Source organism: Lissotriton helveticus, chromosome 11, assembly GCF_964261635.1.
Source record: "Lissotriton helveticus chromosome 11, aLisHel1.1, whole genome shotgun sequence".
Lineage (NCBI taxonomy): Eukaryota > Metazoa > Chordata > Amphibia > Caudata > Salamandridae > Lissotriton > Lissotriton helveticus.
In genome coordinates, this window is record NC_136072.1 from 57,259,217 (window position 1) to 57,283,142 (window position 23,926).

At 44.3% G+C, this 23,926-nt stretch overlaps 1 protein-coding gene across 2 annotated transcripts in view; it reads left to right on the plus strand.

The window, feature by feature from the left end:
• The window catches only part of LOC144790978 (cytochrome P450 2J4-like), a 287,604-nt gene extending 265,173 nt beyond the window's left edge, over positions 1-22,431 (plus strand). The window contains exons 9-10 of one of the 2 annotated variants that reach the window (XM_078665597.1): positions 14,731-14,769; positions 21,058-22,431. In XM_078665597.1, coding sequence (XP_078521723.1) covers positions 14,731-14,769; positions 21,058-21,236 — 218 coding nt within the window. In that variant the 3' untranslated portion in view covers positions 21,237-22,431. The remainder of the gene's footprint in view (positions 1-14,730; positions 14,770-21,057) is intronic. The other variant, XM_078665598.1, reaches the window with a different exon arrangement.
• Positions 22,432-23,926: the final 1,495 nt, after the last annotated feature.

Below are 23,926 nucleotides of genomic sequence, written 5' to 3' on the forward strand. Positions count from 1 at the left end.
CCCTTGCCCTGGGATTTCCTGTTCCTGTTTTCTTCCCTTGCTCTTTCCTGAGAGAGGTCTACGGCTGTTGTCCTCTGAAGGGCTGTTTCCTGATTCTCCTTTTTTGCCCTCCCTCCCTTATCTGTTTCTTTTCCCACCCCTTTTTTTTTGCTTTTCTTGTAGTCAGTTGGGACCTTTTGTTAACTAGAGACGCCAGCGATCACGCGGCTGCGTGTTCCATTAAGTGCTAGGCGTCTCTTTTTACTTCCTGGGTTTTTGTAGTCAACCGCCTCGTTGTGCTCCATTTGGGTGGTTTTACGAAGGGGCTGAACAACGGCCGTTTTTTGTGCCACCTTCGTGTTTTTAAATCCAAGGTTTTTTTTTGGGTGTTCTTCTATTCTTGTGGACACCTTTTTTCCCCCTTCCTGGCCCCTACCTTGCCCTTATCCTGTTTACGCCACTTCCCCTTTTAGCTACTCTCAATATTCTGCCTAGAGGGTGTGGCTGGTCTGGGTTACCGGGCGGAGCCTTGATACCGGTAAACGTTTTCCCCCGGTGTTTGGTAAAGCTACTCCTGAGCAGAGACCAGGGTAAGCGGGGAAGTTGGTAGGTTCGTGTGCGTACTTGGTACACAGTAGGTGGGTTTGGTGTGTGTAATCTTGTTCCCCTTTTTGTCTTTAAGGTCCCGGCTGGGGTCGAGTGGTCTGCTGCTGGGGGATCTGAGGAGACACGCCGCATTACCCAAGACCTTGAGTTTCCCTGTTTTGTTTACCCACCCTCTCCCTACGTCGTGGTTTTCCATCACCTGGAGTTATACTTGTGGGTGTTGGAGAGCTACGGTGGGGGTAGGGGATTGGGACATTCTTCACTCCTGCGGTGTCGGGCTGGTTGGCAGGCGGAACAGATATTAAGTGGCCTGCTCTGGTCACGAGGACTCCCCACCGCATAGAGAGCGGGTCCGTGTGTCTCTAGTGATGGGGCACACACCAGGAACAACGTGACAGTTTGTCTCGGCGCAAAGAATGTAGCGAGTCATTCCAGTCCCAAAAGCGACCTAACTGGAAATTAATGTTGGAGGATGGGGGACAGCAATGCCACTTTGGTTTGAGTAAAGACTACGGCATCCAGAATTCCAAGTGCAGACACGCCCTTGAGGGCGGAGCGATGAACTACAAATCACCTGCGAACATCTGTGATCACAGGCACAAATATGGTGACAATCACATAGAGATGCTGCAACATGCACCTCCAGACAACAAATGGCATCAGATTTCACGCGAAACATACAGACCAGGTCAGCCTTGGAGTGGAACAGCCACAACCATCACACGCCTTTTGGCTTCTGCGAAAGGTTCAGATTTCGGTGAGGTTTATTAATAAAATTGCAAATCTTCATGTTCAGACGACGCAGACTCCAGTGGGAACTTGATGCTCTTGGAGAAGTGTGGCTCACTGCTTAGAGCGGCAGTCCCTGGTGTAGAGGCCTGGCCCGGGACCAGGGTTCAAATCCCGCCTCGGCTGATCTCGGTGATCTCGGCGGTTCTTGGGCTCATAATTCCTCGGACCTGATTTCTCGCCTCGGTGCCTACTCTGAGCACGAGTCCCACGCTGCAACTCTGGGCAATAGCTTGCTTAGTCTCCACCAGGGCCCCCTACAGCGCTGGGGATGCCTGGTTGCACCCCGGGGATGCCCAGGAGTGGACATTTCACGGGGAAAAGCCAGGACAGGTTCCCTAGCGGTAGGAGTACAGCGCCAGGACACTCCTGAGTATCAGTGCGCTTTATAAATACGCCTACATTTACATTTACATTTACATTTTCCTGCCCCATAGCCAAGCCGGTGATCAAGGGGAAACCCTCCCCGAAACGCGTATGGTGATAATGGCTGCAAAAAGTGTGATGGGAACTGGTGTCAGCTTGCCACTGCCGTACGAATAAAGATGTCAAAAAGCAACGTTGTGAGTGGGGTCTTCAATTGTGTGAGCAATTTCAGATGGATATTAAGTGGCCTGCTCTGGTCATGAGGACTCCCCACCGCATAGAGAGCGGGTCTGTGTGTCTCTAGTGATGGGGCACACACCAGGAACAAGGTGACAGTTCGTCTCGGCGCAAAGAAGGTAGGGAGTCATTCCAGTCCCAATAGCGACCTAACTGGAAATTAATGTTGGAGGATGGGGGACTGCAATGCCACTTTGGTTTGAGTAAAGACTACGGCATCCAGAATGCCAAGTGCAGACACGCCCGTGAGGGCGGAGCGATGAACTACAAATCACCTGCGAACATCTGTGAGCTGTTTTCATGCCCCATAGCCAAGCCGGTGATCAAGGGGAAACCCTCCCCGAAACGCGTATGGCGATAATGGCTGCAAAAATCGTGATGGAAACTGGTGTCAGCTTGCCACTGCCGGACGAATAAAGACGTCAAAAAGCAACGTTGTGAGTGGGGTCTTCAATTGTGTGAGCAATTTCGGTTGGATATATATATATCATGCCTCAACTTGGACGGGATGCACTGTCCTCCTGCCCCCGTTTATCTTTAACTCTGACCTATGGCTGATGAGGTTAAGGGGACCCGAGGCAGCACCACAAATTGCGGGGTTCCAGAACGCTATGCAGAGTGCCCAACCCCCAGCTATTTTCTTGGATTACACCGAGAACGACCCTGAGCATCACTCACCTGGGAGCCACTGCTGCATCCTGGAAAACTGAGTCCTGAGATTTTCTGTGACCAGCTGAACTGAGTTAATTAGTGCTGAAGGGCGGAGCGGACATTTGCACCTATCATAGTGCGGTTGGGCTCATTTGAACTGCAGAACGTGGGGGTTTGTTTACATCCACCGCAGGCGCTGACGAAAGCCAAACCGGCCGAAATGCATTCGCCAATCATTTGTAATAAACGGAGCTGCCTTTTAATCCCCGCCGAGGCTTCTGCTTCTTTCACTTGAGAGGAGTTTTCCATGTATATATATATATATATATATACATTACTACTGCCGGTCACCAGTAGGTAGTTATAGTTAGGAATAAGGGTGAGCATAGTTCATGAAGTAGCGCTACGCGTAGCTACGCAAAGTGCACTTCCCACTACGCGAGCTACATGTAGCACTACGCGAACTGCGTAGTACCATGTTCGCACTGTGCATGATGTCGCTTTCAGTGATTGCACAGTGGGAACAAGCATCCGGCACTGTGCAATCGTAGGGTAGTGCTTTGCCCAGGGTTAGTTAGGACCTAGTAACAATAGGAAAATGGCAACATTCTATTCCCCATAACTTTGGCGCCAATTAACGAATCTTCGCAAAAGTTTCAAAACTAAATCTTTGTTGATATCGGCTCCTATGTTGAAAGTTTGGGGGTGATTAGTCAAGGGGGGGGGCGAGAAAACTGGGGGGGGGCAAAACATGTTTTCTCAATGTTAATTTCAATAGGAAACTTTAGACAAGGCTACAGGTCGAACGGGTGAACGGAATTACCCCACATTTGGCAGGGAGAAGGGTCTTGGCCTAGAAAGCACGCTTTTGTTTATTTGGTGTAAATTTGTTAAGTAGTTTTTGAGAAATATCAAAATTTACAGATATCGATTTTTGGGAATTCTTCCATCTAATTGGCTGAGGCGTTACGAGCACAAGCTTGCTGTTCATTGGCTGCAAGCGGTGCGAGCGGTTGCAACTAGGACGTATAGGCCGCCATTTTGTGATTCCGTTGAAATGAGTAAGGGGAAAAAAGGGTGAAAAAAGTGGGAAAGAGAAGGGTAGGAGCACTGTAACCTCTGTGGGGTGTTTAGGGTGTGCTATAGAGGGGGTGCAAAGTGAAGTATTCACCCCTAGCGGTGTGAAAGTGCTGGGCTATGGAAATTAAGTAAGGTATTGCCTAGAGTCTGATGCTGGTAAGGTGAGCTGGTGCGGGACTCGGGGATTAAAGCATGAGCCCAAAGTTTGTGTCTTATGCTGTGAAGTCATGTGCCGTGGCAGCTGCACTACAGTTGTGGAAGTAGTGTCAGCATGTGTTTATAACTACTAGGATGAACTACTGACCCATACTGGTCTGAAAGTCCTGGGGTACGGAAAATATGTGAGGTACTGTTTAGAGTCTCATGCTGCTAAGCTGAGCTGCTGCTGGACTCAGGGATTAAAGCATGAGCCCAATCTGCGTGTCATATGTTGTGAAGTCAAGTGCTCTGGCCTTTTTGCCACATCTGTCCAAGTAGTGTCAGCATGTAGTTATAGCTACTTGGATGAACTTCTGTTTTGAACATTGTAGCTTGTGTATGGTGCTTAGGGGCGTTATAGAGGGAGTGTGTAGGTAAATTTGCGTGTATCAAATCAATTCGATATGTGTGAAGTGCTAACTACTCACTCCTACGGGTGTGATGGCGCTGGGGGCATAGGCTGAGAAGCTGATGTACTTGAGGTAAAGTCGCTGAACCACTGACCCCTACCGGTCTGAAAGTGCGGGGTACAGAAATTAAGTGAGGTATTGCCTAGAGTGTCATGCTGTTAAATTGAGCTGCTGCTGTAGTCAAGGATGAAACCGTGAGCCTAAACTGTGTGTGGTTTACTGTGAAGTCATGTGCTCTGGGCGCTGTGCCACACGTGTTCAACTTGTATATGGTGCTTAGGTGGTGTTGTATAGGAAGTGCAAAGGTAAATCAATACGGTATTTGTAAAGTGCCAACTACTCACCTTTATGGGTGATTAGAGCTGGGAATCAAAGCGAGAGGTCTGTGCTGCAAAGTGAGATGGTCTGCCCGCTGCGCCACAGCTGTCTGGAGAATAAATGTTGGTGAGGGTCCGGGAGTTGCTGTTTTCTGGCCCTAAAATAGTGGGCTTAAGTTGTAAGTTATAGGGTGGCTCTAAAAAGAGCCCTTGTATTCATTAGTTGGAGCTACATATAGGTGCTGATGCACAGCTTCAAGTTATTCAGGAAAACTCGATTTCCCTGATTTGTGAAGTGTACACCTTCACTTCTTTATATATCCGTCATATCAAAACGTATATTGTTGTTGTATATGGACCCCATTGTGTGCTCTTTGAGGTATGCAGAAACAGCTTTGTTGACTTTTTTTCCGAGATTTTTCAATCTGAGGACAAAATTGTTTGGACAATTTCCACTTCTGTCTTTGGCATATATTGGAATATACAAAGACAGTTTGAGGCAAAAGTAACATCAAGTGTCCAAAGGTGTCCTTTATAAGCATTTCCAAACCTACCCCAGTCAATGTGCCTAGGTCATTTCCACCACAGTGCACAATCATGAGGTCAGGGTGTTGGAGATGCAAACAGGTTTTAACCAAAGGCAACAATTGGTGCCACTTCAATCCTCTGTCCAAACAATTTAATATCCACATTTTGTAAACCGAGGTCTAAGTCAATACGTCTCTGTTCTGCATACCTCTTGCACCAGAAAACATAGCTATGTCCTACGATCCACACTAGCATTTTGAAGGTATGGCTGGAAGGTATGGAAAGATGTCTGTAGCTCATGCAGTTCCTTCGTAGAATAAGAGACATGTTTAAAGATGGGGAACTAGTTTCTTTTCGCATACAAAACGGTACCTGATTGGGAGATGAAAAGCATTGTTCTTTAAAAGTAGGGTGCACATTCGTTTTGTAGAAAAGCATCTTTGTGATTGGTTAAAAAAAAGCTGTTTGCACGTGGATTACACATTATAGGATAAAATTTTGGTCAACTCAACCACACCTGCTACTTGCATTTGTAAGGCACTGTTCAAACTTAAAACAATCGTGAACTTTTAACCTGCACGTGCCGTTAAATGTTCGAGAAAATGTTGCAAAAAAATATCGTTAGGTTTAAAAAAATTGATGTACGTTTAACCTCCACGTGTTGTAGAATGTTTTAGAGTGTGTTGATAGAATACATTGCATTTCTGACTTCTATATGTACTTGAATATTAAAAAAATTGTTTATATGGAAAATTAGAAAGACAGTAATAGTGAGAAGTTTTGAAAGCTAAAAGAATCAAGGAACTTTTCTAATTTGTTCTTTATTACCTACTGGCGGTTGCAAGTAGGTAGTTATCACTGTTATCGGTCTGAATGTGCGGTGTTGCTCAGAAAGGCATGGTGCTGATATGATATGGTGGTACACTCGGGTTTGAAACCGAGAGTCTAAACCGTGAGGTCATTGCTGTAAAGTGATGTGGTCTGGTGTTTGCAGCATACGTGTGCAAGTAGTGTTAGTAGGCGTTTATACCATACAGGGAGTGGGAAGTGAAATAGTGACTGCTGCTGTGTGTTGATAGTATATCGGAAGCAGGAAGCGAAGTAGTTACGCCTACCGGTATGAAGACTTGGGGATGAAATCCAGGTGATTGCGGTAAAAGGAGGGCCTCTGGGTGCTGTAGTAATGTGTGTAAGTAGTGTTAGTAGGCGTTTATAGCATACAGGGAGTGGGAAGCGTACTACTGACCGGTAACATGCGTTACTGGTGTGAAAACTCGGGGATCAAACCGAGCTGATTGTTGTAAAATGGTGGGCTCTGGATGCTGTAGGTTACTAGCCGCTGTAGTATAAGTGTGTAAGTAGTGTTAGTATGCGTTTATAGTATATAGGGAGTGGGATGCGAACTACTCACCCCTACTGGTGTGAAGACTTGGGGATTAAACCGTGAGCCTCATTGCTGTAAAGTGTTTTGCTGTGGGCGCTGTAGCATACCTGTGGAAGAAGGGTTAGTTTACGTTTATACAATATAGGGAGTAGGAAGCGAAATACTTACCCCTACCGTAATCAAGACTCGTGGATGAAACCAATGAGCTCATTGCTGTAAAGTCATGTGCTCTGTGTAGTATTCCAATGTAAGTCATAGTAGAATATTAGTATGTAATTCTAATAGAATGTACGTATGTAATATTAGAATGTAGGGCTGTCATAAGGGGAACTTTGCGGAGTTTGTACACAGTGCTGGAGAAGACAGTTGCCTTACTGTCTGCTGCTGTTGGTGGTTGTTTCAGGTGTCTTGTTTTCTTGTAATAAATCTACTTATTGGATCTACTGGTGTCTGCCTCTTCACTACATAAATTTGGCGATGAGCAGGAGAAGGTAAAAAAAAAGCACCACTCAGCAATATTTCAAATTTGCTTGCATTGTGCTGAAGACCCGTTTTCTTCGTGTAGCTGTTTCTACTCATGCCCGGGTCGTCGGTTCATTGAATTGTCATCTGACTTCTGGTAGGATTTATATTTTGAACTTCCTCTGTTTCTTCATTACATCTAGTCGCTGTACTACACGTGTGTAAGTAGTATTAGTATACGTTTATACTAACAAATGCATCATGGTCTTAGGGAGGGCGCAGGGCATACAATGGCCTGGGGTATGCATTTGCGGGACATTTGTGTTTGCTATCAGAGGGCTGGTGCATGGCTTCCACCCTTTGATAGCAAATACTTGTTTGACTACTTGAAGTGAGAGGAGGAAAACCTTGTATCGCTTTAATAGAGAGGATGCTGATGGTAAAAATGGAGAGAAAAAAACAAAAAACAAAAAAAAAACAGGGTCTCACCTGTTCTTTTAAATGAGGCTCCTGGTGGGTAATTTTCCATGGCCAATCCAATTATTATGTTGCGGGGTCTTTGTAGGACTGGAGATCTTAATGTCACATGTAAATTAGGCACAGAGATGTTTTGCAGCCTAGGGGACCGCCACCTTCCCGGGTATTGTTTACTAATTGTTCGGGGGGGCTCGAGGCCAACTGAAGTACGGGGATCGCCACACTCCGGGGCTTTATTTAAATATGCAAGGTGGGCCTCGGCAGTCCCCGAAGCCTCGGTGGTCCTAGGTAGTGCCTTATTTGTTCTGTAATCACACGGACAGTACTCATGGTGTTATAAAGTGATACTCATAGAACTCTTGCAGTTGTACAATTACCCAGGCTTCATTTGTCTAATAGTCAGTTATATTATGTTTGGTAGTTGCATTCTAATATTAGATAAGTTTGTCCTTAAAATCTCCTATAAACAGATGATTTTCACAATAAATATTAGACAAGTGTTGTCAAAAAAAGACCTATACACTCAGTTATTTATTTGAAAAAAGGTAACCTTTATTAAAACAGAATAAATAGAAATGCAACTTTAATTGAAGAAACAGTATGAGTAAAAAAATGTGGGTTGGACTCCAGTGGTAGCAGCTTAGGAAACCTGCAAGACAAAAATGAAACATAAGTATGTGTGCTATGTGGAAGAGGTAAAGAAAGGTAGTCCGAATGAAAGGATGATAGTGAGAATGGAAGGGAGGGGGAGTGGGTGAAAGGGAGAAGGGGAGGGAGAGTCAAAATAGGAGAGGGAGGAGGAGATAGAGCGTCGGCCTACTGAACCCAACCCTTTGGGGTCGATTCCGATCCGGTAAAAAGCGTTCCGAATCGTCGTACGGAGCGTTTTTTCCCTGTACGAATCGTACCTGTAAACGTCCCGTACGTACGACGAAGTACGATTCGTACCAGGAGCCGTACTCCGTACGAGTCGTACAAGACACCGTACGACTCTAATCTCCGTACGATTCTCCCTCGGAACCCGCTGTACGCGACATCTGTACAGTTCGCGGCTGGTTTTTACGACCCAGCAAGTACGATACGTGTCGGGTACGCACCGTACGACCCTTTTTCTACGGGAGCTGAAAACAGCCGTAAAAGCAGAGTTTGCGCCGAAACAGGAACGGAACTGCCCCCCGGGTACGGTGCATACCCCCCATGATCGCAGGGGTACGCACCGTACCCCTGCGATCATGGGGTGTACGAGCCATACCCCCATTGTATGATTGGTGTACGAGCCGTACCCCCATTTTACGATTGGTGTACGAGCCGTACCCCCATTGTACGATCGGTGTATGAGCCGTACCCCATGTACGATCGGTGTACGAGCCGTACCCCATGTACGATCGGTGTACGAGCCGTACCCCATTGTACGATGGGTGTACGGCTTGTACACCGATCGTACATGGGGTACGGCTCGTACACTGATCGTACATGGGGTACGGCTCGTATACCGATCGTACATGGGGTACGGCTCGTACACCTATCGTACATGGGGTACGGCTCGTACACCAATCGTACATGGGGTACGGCTCGTACACCGATCGTACAATGGGGATACGGCTCGTACACCGATCGTACAATGGGGGTACGGCTCGTACACCCCATGATCGCCGGGGTACGGTGCGTACCCCTGCGCTTATGGGGGGTACGGACCGTACAGTGTGTATGTGTTTGTGTGCTTTTCCGTATGACTCGCCCTTACCTGACGTGGACCGTACAAATCGCGTCCTCATACCCCGGTCCGTATCGTACTCGTCGGGTCGTACGGCATGTGTACGAGTCGTACGGTATGTGTACGAGTCGTACGGTTCACGGTTTCAGCCTTGCAATACGTACGGATCACAACGATTCGGACGGATTCACGGAATACGGATCGTACTTCGCGACTCGGACGGACGGGTATGATTCGTACGGAGAGGGCTCCGGATACAAATCGTACGGACGTTTTTTTTCCCGAATCGGAATCGACCCCTTAGTGTTTACCCTCCTGTCACCCGTTTGTCTAGGATCCTGGAGTCCCTACTGCAACCAGTCCTTAGTGTTTACCCTCCCGTCACCCGTTTGTCTAGGACGCTGGGGTCCGCGAGAAAGAGTGTGGTTCAGCAAGTCCTTAAAATGAAACACATGAGGTCAGAGATTATGGGCAACATTATGAAGAAACAGCAATAACATTATCGCCGCTTTAGCAGCAGGAAACAGCCGCTAAAGTGGCGATAAGGGTTTGATAATATGCCCTTGTGAATTCCCATAGAGGCCCAGGTTCTGGTGTGACCTGGGCTTCTATGGGAATTTAGAAGGGCATATTATGAAGCGCATTATAGCCGCTTTTACTTCCCACATTTACCCGATAAACCCTACAACATGCACCTAAAATTGATTACACAATTTCCATATTTAATTTTCAATCAATTAATCATTATTAATTAACAAATAATTAGTAATTAATTAACAGTAAATAACTTCCCACCTTTTACCTTTATAAACCCAAACCTCCAAAAAATATAATTAAACAATTAACAACATTAATTATCATTTATTTAATCAACTAAATATTACTGAATCAAAAATAAATCACTTTCCACCCTTTACCCCTATAAACCCCACACCTAAAAAGAAATTGCTCATTTACCATAATTAATTACCAATTAATTAATTAATATGAATTAATTAAACATAAATTACTTCCAAACTTATACCCTATAAACCCCACAATCCGCAGCTAATTTGTTTTACACATTTAACATAATTATTTACCAATTAATGAATTAACAACCAATGAATAATTAATTAAACATAAATTACTTACCACCTTATACCTGATAAACCCCACAACCCATGCATAAAATGCACACATAAAACTACAATTAACACTATACAATCTCAAATAAATAAATATTAATAAATCAAAAATAATCATTTCATTTGATAACTTTATTTCGGTCATTGACCATAAAAGTGCAGATAAAATACATACAAGCACGGTGATAAAATCTATAAATACGATCGGTTAAAAAGTTATTAAACAAAAAGTTAGTCAAAAGTTATCAAAGAAGGGGGAATAAGGGGAAAAAGGAATAATAGAGGGGGTTGCTCCAATTAGGTCCTTATCAGAAAGGTGGCCCTTCTACGCCACATGCCATGTAAGAAGCGGGAAACAGCAAACACAGTGGGAGGTGAGGTATCATATGTTAAAATTCTGCAAGCCTGTGCACATTGTCTAAGTCCCAAGTTTCTGCACAGTGGAGCCAACCAGCATTTCCGTACATTGCTATACCCAGGGCAGAAGAACAGGACATGGAGGATATCTTCTGTGCTGTTATTGCAGGCTGGGCAGGTTCCCTCATTTGAGATAGTCCATTTAGAGGTCAGCGCCCTGATGGGCAAGCAGCCATGCCTCAGTTGGATATATAGTTTTCTCGCAATAGGAGGCTGCACTAGATCTAAGAATTCCTCCTTCTTGGGCTCAGTTTTCACCTGCAGGAATTCAGTTGTTAGCCTGCCCAGAGTTGACGAGCTGTGTAGCGAGTTGAGGCTGTGATTTCTCAAGATAGCCAACAGTTCTGACCTCTGGAACCTAGGACAGCTCTCCCCCGGGGACTCCCACAATTGGGGCAAGCCAATTTGGTAAAGCAGAACCTTAATGTGGGATAGCCAGGGTATATTTTTGTTCTTGAGTTGCCCCCAGACTGCTAAAAATTCCGCTCTATAGTCAGCAAGTTCCGGTACAAATAATCATTAATTTATAATAATTAAATTAGTTCCCACCCTATTCCCCCATAAATCCAGATCTCACTACAAAACTAAAAAACGCAAAATTTACTTAAAATATAATTGAGAACTACAAAAAAATGTAACACATATATTAAAAAACATAATCAATACTTGTAAAAATACATCACATACATTTAAAATATACACTAAAATATATAACACAAATTAAAAAATCGATATTTTAAACAACTATATTTTTTGCAAATGATATTAATGACTTCTATATTTTTTTAAATTATATTTCTTACCTTAAAGTCGATATTCTTGACCATGATGTTCTTGCTGTCGATATTTGTGTGTCACGATATTCACAACTCAATATTTCTGTAGGTTGACAGTTCCAACTCGATATTTTGTCTAAATACCATCTCGCACAAACTGGCCTCAATTTATCATCCCCAAAGCAACACCAGAGTTAAGAGACTTAACAGCTTGCTGAAAAACAAGATTTGCTAAATTTGTGCCAGCCTTAACAAAAAGTGGCTTGCCTGTCTACCTCTAGTATTGTGTGCACTGAGGAACACACCTACCAGCGATCACCTCCTTACACCCCATCAGATAGTAACATGCAAGTTGATGGGAAGACCAATCCCACAAACACAGACCAAACTGAGCGCTGAGGTGAGCTCTCAGGCACTAGTGCACAAACTGTATGAGTATCTTTCTGAATTAACAAAAACTGCCAAGTTCCTATCTAATCAGGTCCACCACTGGAGCTCCAAGTGCACCACTGTCAAGCTGCCCTACCAAACACCACAGCCCAGGCAGTAAGTATATATCTGCAACTTCGTGAGGAAATGGAAGAAAGCCAAGTAGAAGGGCCTACCAAACAAAATTCGCAACACCTATCACCCATAAGGTGGAAGGAATAGAGGCCTGGGTCCACGTCTCCGACGTACGGCTGAATTCTTTCTATTCAAATCCTCCATGAACTGTAAATTGGACTGTTTTTTATGGACACATTTTTAAAAACAGACTCTTTACACTGTGGTAAACAAATACATCCCCGGACGCCAGAAATGTTTCAAAATGTACGTAATATTGCATCTCTGTACATCATTTGCTTAGCATGGGTGTGGTCACATCCATCTTTAGCGTAAAATCTGCCTAGTCACATGAAGCCCACCTTGACATTTCTAGAGCGCTTGCATATGGACGGCACTCACCTCACTTATACTTACACTGAACCAATCACTAGTATTCTACACACGCTACACACCCTTTCACAACACATGGTACCAGCATATGACCACTGTGGGCACCCAGACATTGGCTAAGTCATGCTATGTATGCTCACTAATACCCCATGCCGTTGTCACAGACAGACTTTACTTATCCCAAGAAATAGCCTCAGAGAAAACAAAATGTCTCATCCACCTGTACCTATATAGGATTAGTGCCAAGATACATACAACCCAGTAGAGCTGAACCCCATTGAGCAGTGGTAAACATTTCCACACAGCACTAAATCTTTTTTCCGAACCCAGTGACATTTATACAGACCTAGACAGGATGGGAAGGCGAGGCACAATAGGGAAGGATACTGTTTGGCCTGATATTTTCCATTGAAGAGGTTCTCGGAGGTAGCAAGACCACTGCACCAATGCACAAACATATCCGCTCCCACCTCTGTTTATGGTCTCTGCCTTGTCTGTGGTCCCAGGGTGGCCCTTAGTGTTATCGGGGCAGTAATCATCAGTAACAAATGGACCCCAGACATGAAGATCCAGTGCAGGGCCATTTACCTTGATGATACCAGGGAAAATGTAACGAAACTTAACTTACACTGTATTCCTTTTGTTCAGAGGCAAAGGAACGATACTGGTTAGCACCAGCGAACATTGTGAAGCAATACTGCATGTACCAGATATGCAATGGGGCACCTCCATGTTGATGGACACCTACAGACAATGTGGGCAGTTTGCCTGCACCCAGCTCGTCCCCGGCTTGCGGGCCTCCCCACTCTTGTAACCATACACACCCCAACCCTGGTCATCCCTGGAGAATATCTGTCTGAGTTGTACCAACATCCACTATAGAATAAATTAACTCTTTTGCATCATGCTAGAGAAAAAAGAACTACTGATTACTTTGGCTGGGCTCATATTCTGGAAGAATTCAGACTGTTTCCTGGCACTCGAGTAAGCGCGGGAGGGTCTATACCCTTATTCACCTTGCAAATGAAGGAGAACACTTGCTGGTTACAAATAACTAGGTGGGATCTACTTAAAATGATCAATAATGTTAACTCAGCCTAAATGCTATCGAGGAAGAAATAAGAGCCATCCACCTCATGGTGATGCAACATCAGTATGTGTTGGACTTAATGACCGCGATAGAGGGTGGGGTGTGTGACAAAATCGGTGCATCCTGCTGCACTTTTTTCCCCTGAAACTACCTAGATAATGGGACACTGACTCTTGCCATTCACCAACTGTATGATCTACAAGCTGACATGAAGAAGGAGGGAGGTGCCCCTGAGCAGACCTGTTTTATAGACTTATTTTCCTGGATCCCCCTGATGGGTGACCAGACTGTGCCTGTCATTGTTTCCCATTTTATTGGTCTCTTTGTACTATTTTTGTGTGGCTTCCTAAAAGTGGGGGTTTTCTGCTGTACACATCTCAAGCTGGGTAGAATGCAAGTAACTAGAGAATTAGTAATAGACGCAAGAGAAGCACAGAAAATCTCGAATAATGTGACTGCCATGAATTATGGGTTAAATGTGTAGTTGAAAATTCAACTGGGGGGAATGTTAATATTGGAAATAAACGATATCAATGCATATGTAATGCAATTATATATATATATATATATATATATATATATATATATATATATATATATATATATATATTTATATATATATATATATATATATATATATATATATATTCACTGAAAAAACCATAGGTTTCAGCCACGTCCACGTTATAGTTCGGAATTAGCATTTAAAAAGCCTTAGAAATTCACTGAAAAAACCATAGGTGTCACACATGTTTCAGTGATGTCATTTGAGATGTCATCAGTGATGTCATGAGTGATGTCACTGACCATGTCATGAGTGATGTAATATGTGACGTCATCAGCAGTGCATTGCGGGCGCGAGAGTTATAGTTAGCTGAACTAATTATATAGAGGTAATTTCAATGGTTTTGTATGAGTTAAATGCCCAACTAACTATAACATGTGTGAAGCCTATGGTTTTTCAGTGAATTTCAAAGGTTTTGTAAATTATAATTTTTAAATGTATTAATTGTTATTTTTTTTATACTAATTTACTACATTGTTTTAAAGTATTTATTTTTAGATATTTTTTTAAATTACATTACATATTTTTAATATAAATTGAAAAAATGTTTTTAAAAATATTGAAATTGTAATATTTATTTTTTAATGTAATATTTTTTTTATTTATATATATTTTATATAGCAGGAAATTATATCCCATGGAAGGAAATTCAAGTTACTGGTACGTACAGTTAAATTTACTTTTCAGGAATAGTAGTGAGCTGAAAGATGCAGCACTGAGGTCTCTCCTGATAAGAGGTGGGTAAATCAGAATTCGTAGTTCGACTGATTTTTGAGGAATTTTTTAAAGTTCCAAAACTCCACACTTAGAAGAATTTCCAAGTGAAACCAGTCAATGTTAGCCTATGGAAGGAAATTCAAGTTACTGTAACTACGATTAGAATTACTTTTCAGGATCAGTAGTGGGCTAAAAGATGCAGCACTGAGGTCTCTACTGATAACAGGTGAGTAAATTGGAATTCGTAGTTTGGCTGATTTCAGAGGAATATTTGTACGTTTCAAAAATAGACACTTGGAAACTTTTCTAGTGAAAACCACACAATAGATTCCTATGGAAGGAAATACAAGTTACTGCCAAGTATGCTTAAATTTACTTTTCAGGGTCCGTACTGGGCTCAAAGATTCAGCACTGACGTCTCTCGTGATAACAGGTGAGTAAATCGGAATTCGTGGTTCCGCTGATTTTAGAGGAATATTGTGCTCAATAGTGAAGGAAGGGGGCGAGGCCTGAGGTGACATGTGTGCAACCATGCCCTGTGACGCGTTTTAGATTGGGGAATTAATTCCTCTTCAATCTTGAGGTCCCCTGTGAGCCAACTAGCCCACCAGGTACCTTCAGTATGCACCAGGGAGCTGTGTTGCAGAGAGGTGTTCAGAGGGACACCCCCTTTTTACAACACGCTACAACGCAGCTCCGTGGCGCTTAATGGAGGTATCTGTTGGACTTCTTGGCCCCTAGGGAACCTCTGGATTGAAGAGGAATTAATTCCCCAACTTAAAACGCGCCACAGGGCATGTTTGTACACATATCACCTCAAGCCCCGCCCCCTACCTTCACCACTGTGCAAGCACGCCCCGTAGCGCATTCTAAGTAGGGGGATTAAGTCCCCTTGCATACTGAGGGGCTCTGGAGGCCATCTAGCCCACCAAGTATGCGCCAGGGGGCTGTGTTGCAGAGAGGTGTAGAAAGGGGCGTGGCCTCACAGCCCCCTGGCGCATTTGCAGAGGGAGAACTAATTCCCCTTGCATACTGGGGGTCCCTGGGGCCAACTAGCCCACCAGGGACCTCCAGTATGCACCAGGGGGCTGCTTTGCACAGAGGTGTAATGAGGCCCCGCCCGTTTTTACACCTCTGCAACGCAACCCCCTGGCGCGTTTACAGAGGGGGAACTAATTCTCCTTGCATATTGGGGTCCCTGGGGGCCAACTAGCCCACCAGGAACATCCAGTATGCGCCAGGGTGCTGCGTTGCAGAGAGGTGTAAAAAGGGACGTGGCCTCTTTACACTTCTCTGCAAGGCAGCCTCCTAGGGCACACTGGAGGTTCCTGGTGGGCTACTTGGCCCCCAGGGACCCCCAGTATTCAAGGGGAATTATTTCCCCCTCTGCAAACGCGCCAGGGGGCGCATTTGCAGAGTGGTGCCTTGAAGGTTTTTTTTGGGATCGGCAGGGTAGGCGTACCCTGCACGTATCCTGGGATTTTTTCCCCAAAAAATTTAAAACAGATTGGCCTCGGGGGTCCTTGTGGGACCCCCTGAGCAGGCCTAGGGGGTCAGGAACCTCCAGTATGTGCCAGGGGGCTGCCTTGCAGAGAGGTGTAAAAAGGGGCGTGGCCTCTTTACACGTCTCTGCAAGGCAGCCCCCTGGCGCGTTGGCAGAGGGGGACTAATTCCCCTTAAATACTGGGGGTCCCTGGGGGCCAACTAGCCCACCAGGAACCTCCAGTATGCGCCAGGGGGCTGCATTGCAAAGAGGTGTAATAAGGTCCAGCCCCTTTTTACACCTATCTGCAACGCAGTCCCCTGGCACGTTTACAGAGGGGGAACTAATTCCCCTTGCATATTGGGGGTCCCTGGGGTCCAACTAGCCCATCAGGAACCTCCAGTATGCACCAGGGAGCTGCATTGCAGAGAGGTGTAATGAGGCCACGCCCCTTTTTACAACACTCTGCAAAGCAGCTCCGTGGCGCTTACTGGAGCTACCTGGTGAGCTAGTTGGCCCCCAGGGACCCCCAGTATTAAAGGGAAATTACTTTCCCCTCTTCTAACGCTCCAGGGGGCGTGTTTGCAGAGTGGTGCAGGGAGTGGGCGGGGCTTCAGGTGACGGATTGCATCACTCTGCAAACCCGCCCCCTGGCGCGTTTGCAGAGGGGGAACTAATTCCCCTTGAATACTGGGGGTCCCTGGAGGCCAACTAGCCCACCAGGAACCTCCAGTATGTGCCAGGGGGCTGCATTGCAGAGAGGTGTAAAAAGGGGCATGGCCTCTTTACATGTCTCTGCAAGGCAGCCCCCTGGCGCATTTACAGAGGGGAAACTAATTCCCCTTGCATATTGGGGGTCCCTGGGGGCCAACTAGCCCACCAGGAACCTCCAGTATGCCCCAGGGGGCTGCGTTGCAGAGAGGTGTACAAAGGGGCGTGGCCTCATTACACCTCTCTTCAACACAGCCCCCTGGTGCATTTGCAGAGGGGGAACTAGTAATTCCCATTGCATACTGGGGGTCCCTGGGGGCCAACTAGCCCACCAGGAGCCTCCAGTATGCGCCAGAGGGCTGTGTTGCAGAGAGGTGTAATGAGGCTGCACCCTTTTTTATATCTCTCTGCAATGCAGCCCCCTGGCGTGTTTGCAGAGGGGGAACTAATTATCCTTGCATACTGGGGGTCCCTGGGAGCACACCAGTAACCTCTAGTATGCGCATACTGGAGGTTGTTGGTGAGCTACTTAATTTTTTTTGGGGGGGGGATCGGCATTGTACGCGTACCCCGCGATTGTTTAAAAAAAAAAGAATCTTTTTTTGGGCCTTGGGATCTTTGTGGGACTCCCTGAGCAGGCTTAGGGGTCAGGGTGTTTCCACCCTGCCCCCTTTTCTTCGTTTTCACCTTTTTTCCCTGTTTTCCTGTGACTCGGTTCTACCGAGGCACAAGATGGCTGCCAAAACTTCCTGGTTTGGAAAGTTGACAGACAGTTGACAGCCAATCAGCATGCAGCTCGCGCTCGTAATTGAACGGATCTCCGTACGCGTGTAGAACTCCGTCTCTAGATATCCCTATGATTTTACCTTTAATTTTCTCAGAAACTACTGAACGGATTTACACCATTTAACAAAAAGCACAATCTGCGAACCAAACTCTACCTGTCTTCCAAATTTGGTGTAATTCCGTTCAGCCGTTCGGGCTGTAGCCCTGGCTAATGGAAAATTGCATGGAGAAAACACGTTTTGGGACCCCCCTTTTTTCTCGGCCCCCACTTGACGAATCACCCCCAAACTTTCAGGGAAGAAGCAGAACCGAGCAGGCCATTCACGAAGATTCGTCCAGCAGCACCAAAGTTATTCCAAATAGAATGTTGTGGATTTCCTATTGAAATTAGGTCCTAACTATAACTACCTACTGGCGACCGCCAGTAGGTAATATATATATATATATATTTATAGATATATACCGAACATGCATCACTGTTGTTGAGATCACCCGATGCGACCTACACCTCATCCCCAAGTCAGAAGTACATGGTTAGGCAGGCCCTGAACCTAGGCCCAAATGCAAGTGATTGCCAGATCACAGTTGGGGTGATATGTAACCCTTAGACAAACGTGTGAACAGGAAAACCCAGATCAAGCCCAAAGATAGACCGCAACATCACAATGATCTCATGAGATTGGCCACAATCAAAAATGTTTGGCCGGAGGGATGTGCATTCTCAAAACACCATAAAGTCATATGCCACACTTACCAAGGAACATTCAGTCAATCAGAACACAGCATACAAGCTACACGCCCATGTCCGACATCTGGACATGTACCCACTAGCTCTGCATTGTATCCATGCAGAGTCGAGACTCATCCGCTCTTCTTATCAAATGACCAGATTTATGGCTCTGTTCTAAAAAGAATGTACAAATTTGTTTTATTACACTTTGTGAAATGTATATAAAGATAGCCAAAACCAATGTACTTTGAGGCAGTCTTCATACTGCGACTCCGTTTCCTGCTCTCCCGGCTGCTGCATTTAATTAAACCAACTGTTTCTGTTTTGACAAACACCTCTTGTCTTTCATTCGTTCACAATACATTCATATTTGAGCAAAAGAAGTGTGGATTACCAGACTTTCTTCAGTAGGAGGATGTGCAATGAAAGGAGAGGCAGGAGGAACAGGTCTATAGATTCTGGCCACTTGCATAGTCACCAGTGGATACGAACAGGGTTTTGACCAAGGACCCAAGGAGGTATCTGGAAGGGATTCAATGAACTTTAACAAGTGGTCAAATACGGCTGGTGCACATTGCTAAGCCTCAGTACGGACGTTTGTCTTGACTTCAACGGAAGACAGTTGTAGGTCCATTACATTAGCGATAATCACAACAGCAAAGAAAGCTAACCTTCCCATTTGGTGCCAAAGAGTTAAATTCAGCCATGTTTCAGAGGTAGTAGCAAGCCCCGTAGTCTCCTGTAAGTCCATGTAAAAGCTGTAATCATCATGATTAAAGGTTAAATCCTCCTTATCCCCACCATCATTATCTCTGAGTGGTGGCAACTTCTGGTCAGGTTCAGAGCCATAAACACAGTGGAGCCTTTGAGGGGTCCCTTGCTGTAGCAGTAGCATAGGAATAGATTGGAGCTTTATGGAGAATGGATGCACTATAGCAAATTCACATCACAAACTCTGTCATGGTTGGGCAGCTGCTGGTTCTGGGTCAGACATCGGAGCTGGTACCAGATTCTCCTCCGGTGTCAGCGGCATCAGCACTGGTGTTGATGAAGGAGGGATTGACGTGGGACTTGGATCAGGGATGGAGGTCTGTACCGGAGTCAGTGCTGAAACCATGGTGGTTCCAACGACGTTCAGATGCCAAAAAGAAGAAATACGTTGCAGTGATTTGACTGAAAGCCTATTCCTTGGGGCCCGAAGTCACACTATAGGGAGCTAGAAGAGTGTCAATGATATGAGTATGGCCTCCTTAAAGGCTTCACCCTGTTGTGCATTGCCGATGGACCAGGGAACTTGAGCAACATCAGGATCAACTGCAGAATTGGCTCCTTCATAGGAGATCAAGAGTGATATCGTTGGCACATTTACATCCTCACTACTATTTTCTCAGGAGTATTGCGGGATGGGGTTGAGTCTCAATTCGTCTTCTTCCACTTAGACTTCAACTTATCCGAGGACTTCGACCATGAACATGACTTCTTGCCAGAATGACCTCTAGAGCTGGACCAAACCATCGACTTGGAGCGAGAATGGGATTGTGTAATTTCATCCTGGGCAGTTACACCTTTGCAGTCCTACATAACAGTCAGGTGCATAAGAGCTCACTCATCGCACAACTTGTATCCAAGCCAAATGAACAAAAAACACCTTGGTGGTTTGAAGCCTGTAATTTTAGGATGGTGCATCATTCCTTGGCACAATATATTTAGTTTTGAAAGTAGTAGAGCTCCATATCTGTGTTCGAAGGTGAGGAAAGAATGCAACTGAGGCAGCATGCAGGGGTGGCACTAATGTGCTGCTTTGCTTCATCGCGTCAGAGGCAAAGTGAAGCCAATGCAGAGCCACACAGGGCTACCTTTGGAAAGTTTACAATCAAGTCTGGCACCTGCAGAATATTCTAAAGATGAGGACTCTGCTTTTAGAAGCATCTATCACAAATGTTAGTCACAGAATATGAATTTTGTGGCAGGGTTAGCCCAGAGTGGTTTGAGAATGTGTCTCAGCACCTGTTGCTTCACTCAGCTCTAGATATGTGGTGATGAATAGGGCTGGATCTACACTGGCACTTATCTCCAAATAGGCCATTTTAGCTTAAAATATTTTGGTTCTTCTGCGATATATGGCTTCCTGTGGGCTGATGGCTAATAACCGGGAATAACAGACAATTTCCAAAGCTCTCTTGAACCAATAGTAACAGTCAGAAATGCCTTTCAATGTTGAGTTCCTCTTGGCTATGTGAGTCCACAGGTAGGTTCTAAAGCACAACATGCTGCACAATTCAAAATCCTGATTTTCTGCATATAGGTGGGAAGGTGTAGGCTGCTAATTTACAGTATTTGAGTCCTAGATTGGACATTTAAAATGCTGCTGCTTTTAGATCTAGAGAATGTGAACATTTTACAAAACAATTTCTTGCACTGCTTTCATGTTGTCCTTCATCCCATAATGTTTTTATGGAGATTGCTTCTTCAATATTACACTGAAGAATAATTAGTTGACTCACTTGTTGTGTTTTAACAGGACTTCGAATGTGCCTGGGGGAACAGCTGGCCAGGACTGAGCTCTTCATCTTCTTCACCAGTCTGCTAAAGGCCTTCACCTTCAGGATCCCAGAGGGGGTGAAGGATATCAATATGGACTACATATTTGGGTCTACACTCCAACCACACACATATAAGATCTGTGCCATACCACGCTAAGAAGTGGGGGATCCTGAAGAGTTTAGGAATTCCCATAATGCAGGAAGAGTTTATGAAAACTAGTATGTCTAATCTAGGTCAAAGTCTTCTGCATCAATATATAGCTGAACAGGTTACATGCCCTTGGCAACTTTTTTTCTGATGTTTACTCCTTTTTCTCCCGATCTTACTCTTAAACCTCTCCTTGAAGTCCTGCGTGCAAAACTCAGCCTACCCTTACATATGGGAGCGAATCACTTCACGGGAAGGATGCCACACTATTGGATACAGTCATTGCCAACTCATATAGGGCTATTTTTAATCTTCCAAAATATGTCTCTCCTGCTCAGATCCGAATCAGAATTCAGCATCCTCAAACAAACATTAGAAAGGCGGAGTGTGTGCGCATCCAGCTGGCACGAGATTGGCAATGCAGAGACCAGTTCCTTAAACTCTAACGTATGGGAAGAGTTACTTCGGCACCACAACTCCTTGCCCAGAGAATATTTATTTGAATCACTCCAAGTTCTAGGCTTGATAGACTTCTGGGAAATGCCAATAGACCTCCTGTCTTTCAAAATAATCGCCAAAAAATCAGCATGTATTATTTCAGCGATTGAAGACAAGAAGGATCTATCAAATAGGGCGCACGGCTGGATAACGTTGGATGATTACGGAAAAATACATTCACAAGCATACCTCAATATCGGTATGAAAATAAAAGTTAAAGAGAAGTTTCTAAAACTACGACTCTGAGTAATCCCCATACTTCCACACCTCCCACTAAGGGAGAGAAAAAACTCTTCACAGCACTGTCGCCTGTGCAAAATCTGCAAGGAGGACAATCGTTCATGTGATTTGCATCTGTCCTAGACTAAAAGACTTGAGGTATAACTTTCTACGACCATCCTTCAAACTACATGCCGTTCGGACTTGCAGGCAGGCAGTTAAACTGTGCTTTAACACCAGCAACACTAAATTGAATTGCCAGGTCGTGAAGGTCTTTGACCTAACAAGAAAAAGAATTAACAGTGTTTGACGAACATTATAAGGTTCTGATGATAATCACAAACTGATCTTAATCAATTTCTTACTTTTAAATTAATCTAACTCGCTAAGATTAAGAACAAATGGTTTTTTATTTATACCTACTGGTGTTTTTATAATTTTGTAAAGATTTTAATTAATCATGTACAAATAAACGTTTACTTACTTACTTACTTACTCCTTTTTCTCATAGATTAGATATATAAAGTTTCCTTGCTGAGAGAATTATACACAGGTATCTGGAAAAGGTAAACACATTCAGTCACGCACCAGGTCATGAAATACTTTAATTAATTTACAGAGCTGTAGAGCAGTGAATGTGCATCCTTCGCAAGTCAACTATGTAACTATCCAAAAAGTGCCTCTTACAACTCTGAGTCTGGAGCAGGAACACTTTTCAGAGTGCAGTGCTGGTCTTTTAGCATCTGTTCAATAACATCACAAGGCTCCTGAAAATCTTATAGCTTATACAAGATATTTAGCATATTTGAGAAACCCTTTCTGCAGCAGAGTATGGTCTAAGGCATCATATCCATTTTTGTGCTAAAGCAAGGCCTAGTGGTTTTGACTCTTTCTACTCACCCACAATTATATACTTATATTGCAGGTTTATATAGCATGAACACAGCCGATGGGCACTGGAGCACATTGCACGAGCACCCAATTACATTGCACCAGTTCAGAGCCATTTTATTATAAATACAGAAGATTACATGATTTGTCCAAAATCAAGTGACGTTGCACTAATAATGGGACTCAATCCTAGTTCCCCAGATCCAAAATCAGAAGCTCTGCATGTTAGGCCACATTCATATTTCTCGCTTTATGTGTCAAAGTCATACAGAAGTGGTATGGCCATTTATGATCACGTATAGTGAGCATGTTCTCTGCTGAAATGGCTATGCGAAGTAAAACAAACAGAAACATCATATACTGGCAGGTTCACCTGAAGCCTTACATGGGAATACTTCCAAGGGTTTGTTTTAAAACCCGACTTAAGGACATTATTCAGCTCCTTTGCACTGGAGCACAAATAGGCTGATCATTTTAAATATGACTTACATATAGACCAGGACTTTCACGACCCACCAAAAAGCAGCCTGCTACTCATAAATGGGCCCCCTCCCACAATCTGGGAAATGCAGGACTAAACATTCAACTTATCTTTGACTAAACATTTGTTCTAGTTTCCATCTTATACCTCATTTACATAAAATGTATAAAACTGATTCGAGGTTCTCATCTTTTTCCATCTGGTCAGACTCAAAGACTACTTTACTGTTGTTTTAAAATTCTAAAGTACCAGATAGGTTGTCCAGTATGAGATACAGACACCATACTTGCTAGTCTGAATGGCATGCACTTACAATCATACAAAACCTGAGGTTAGACAAGCCATTAACTGTTGGCGTACGCATCCGACTACACCCTTTGATAAGCATTTGTTAGATCCAAAGTAAAGAAGACAGTTACCCCTGCCAAATATGAAACCAACTCATGAATGTGAGTTACATGGTACCTGTTTACCCACACATTTTCATTTAAACTCCTTCAACCTATGCATCATCTCAGTTCCCTTAAGGATTTAGGAGAAATCATGATGGGGCAAGCCAATCGAATGTTTCTGTGGCTCAGTATATCGTTTCTGGCATTGGTCTTTGAAT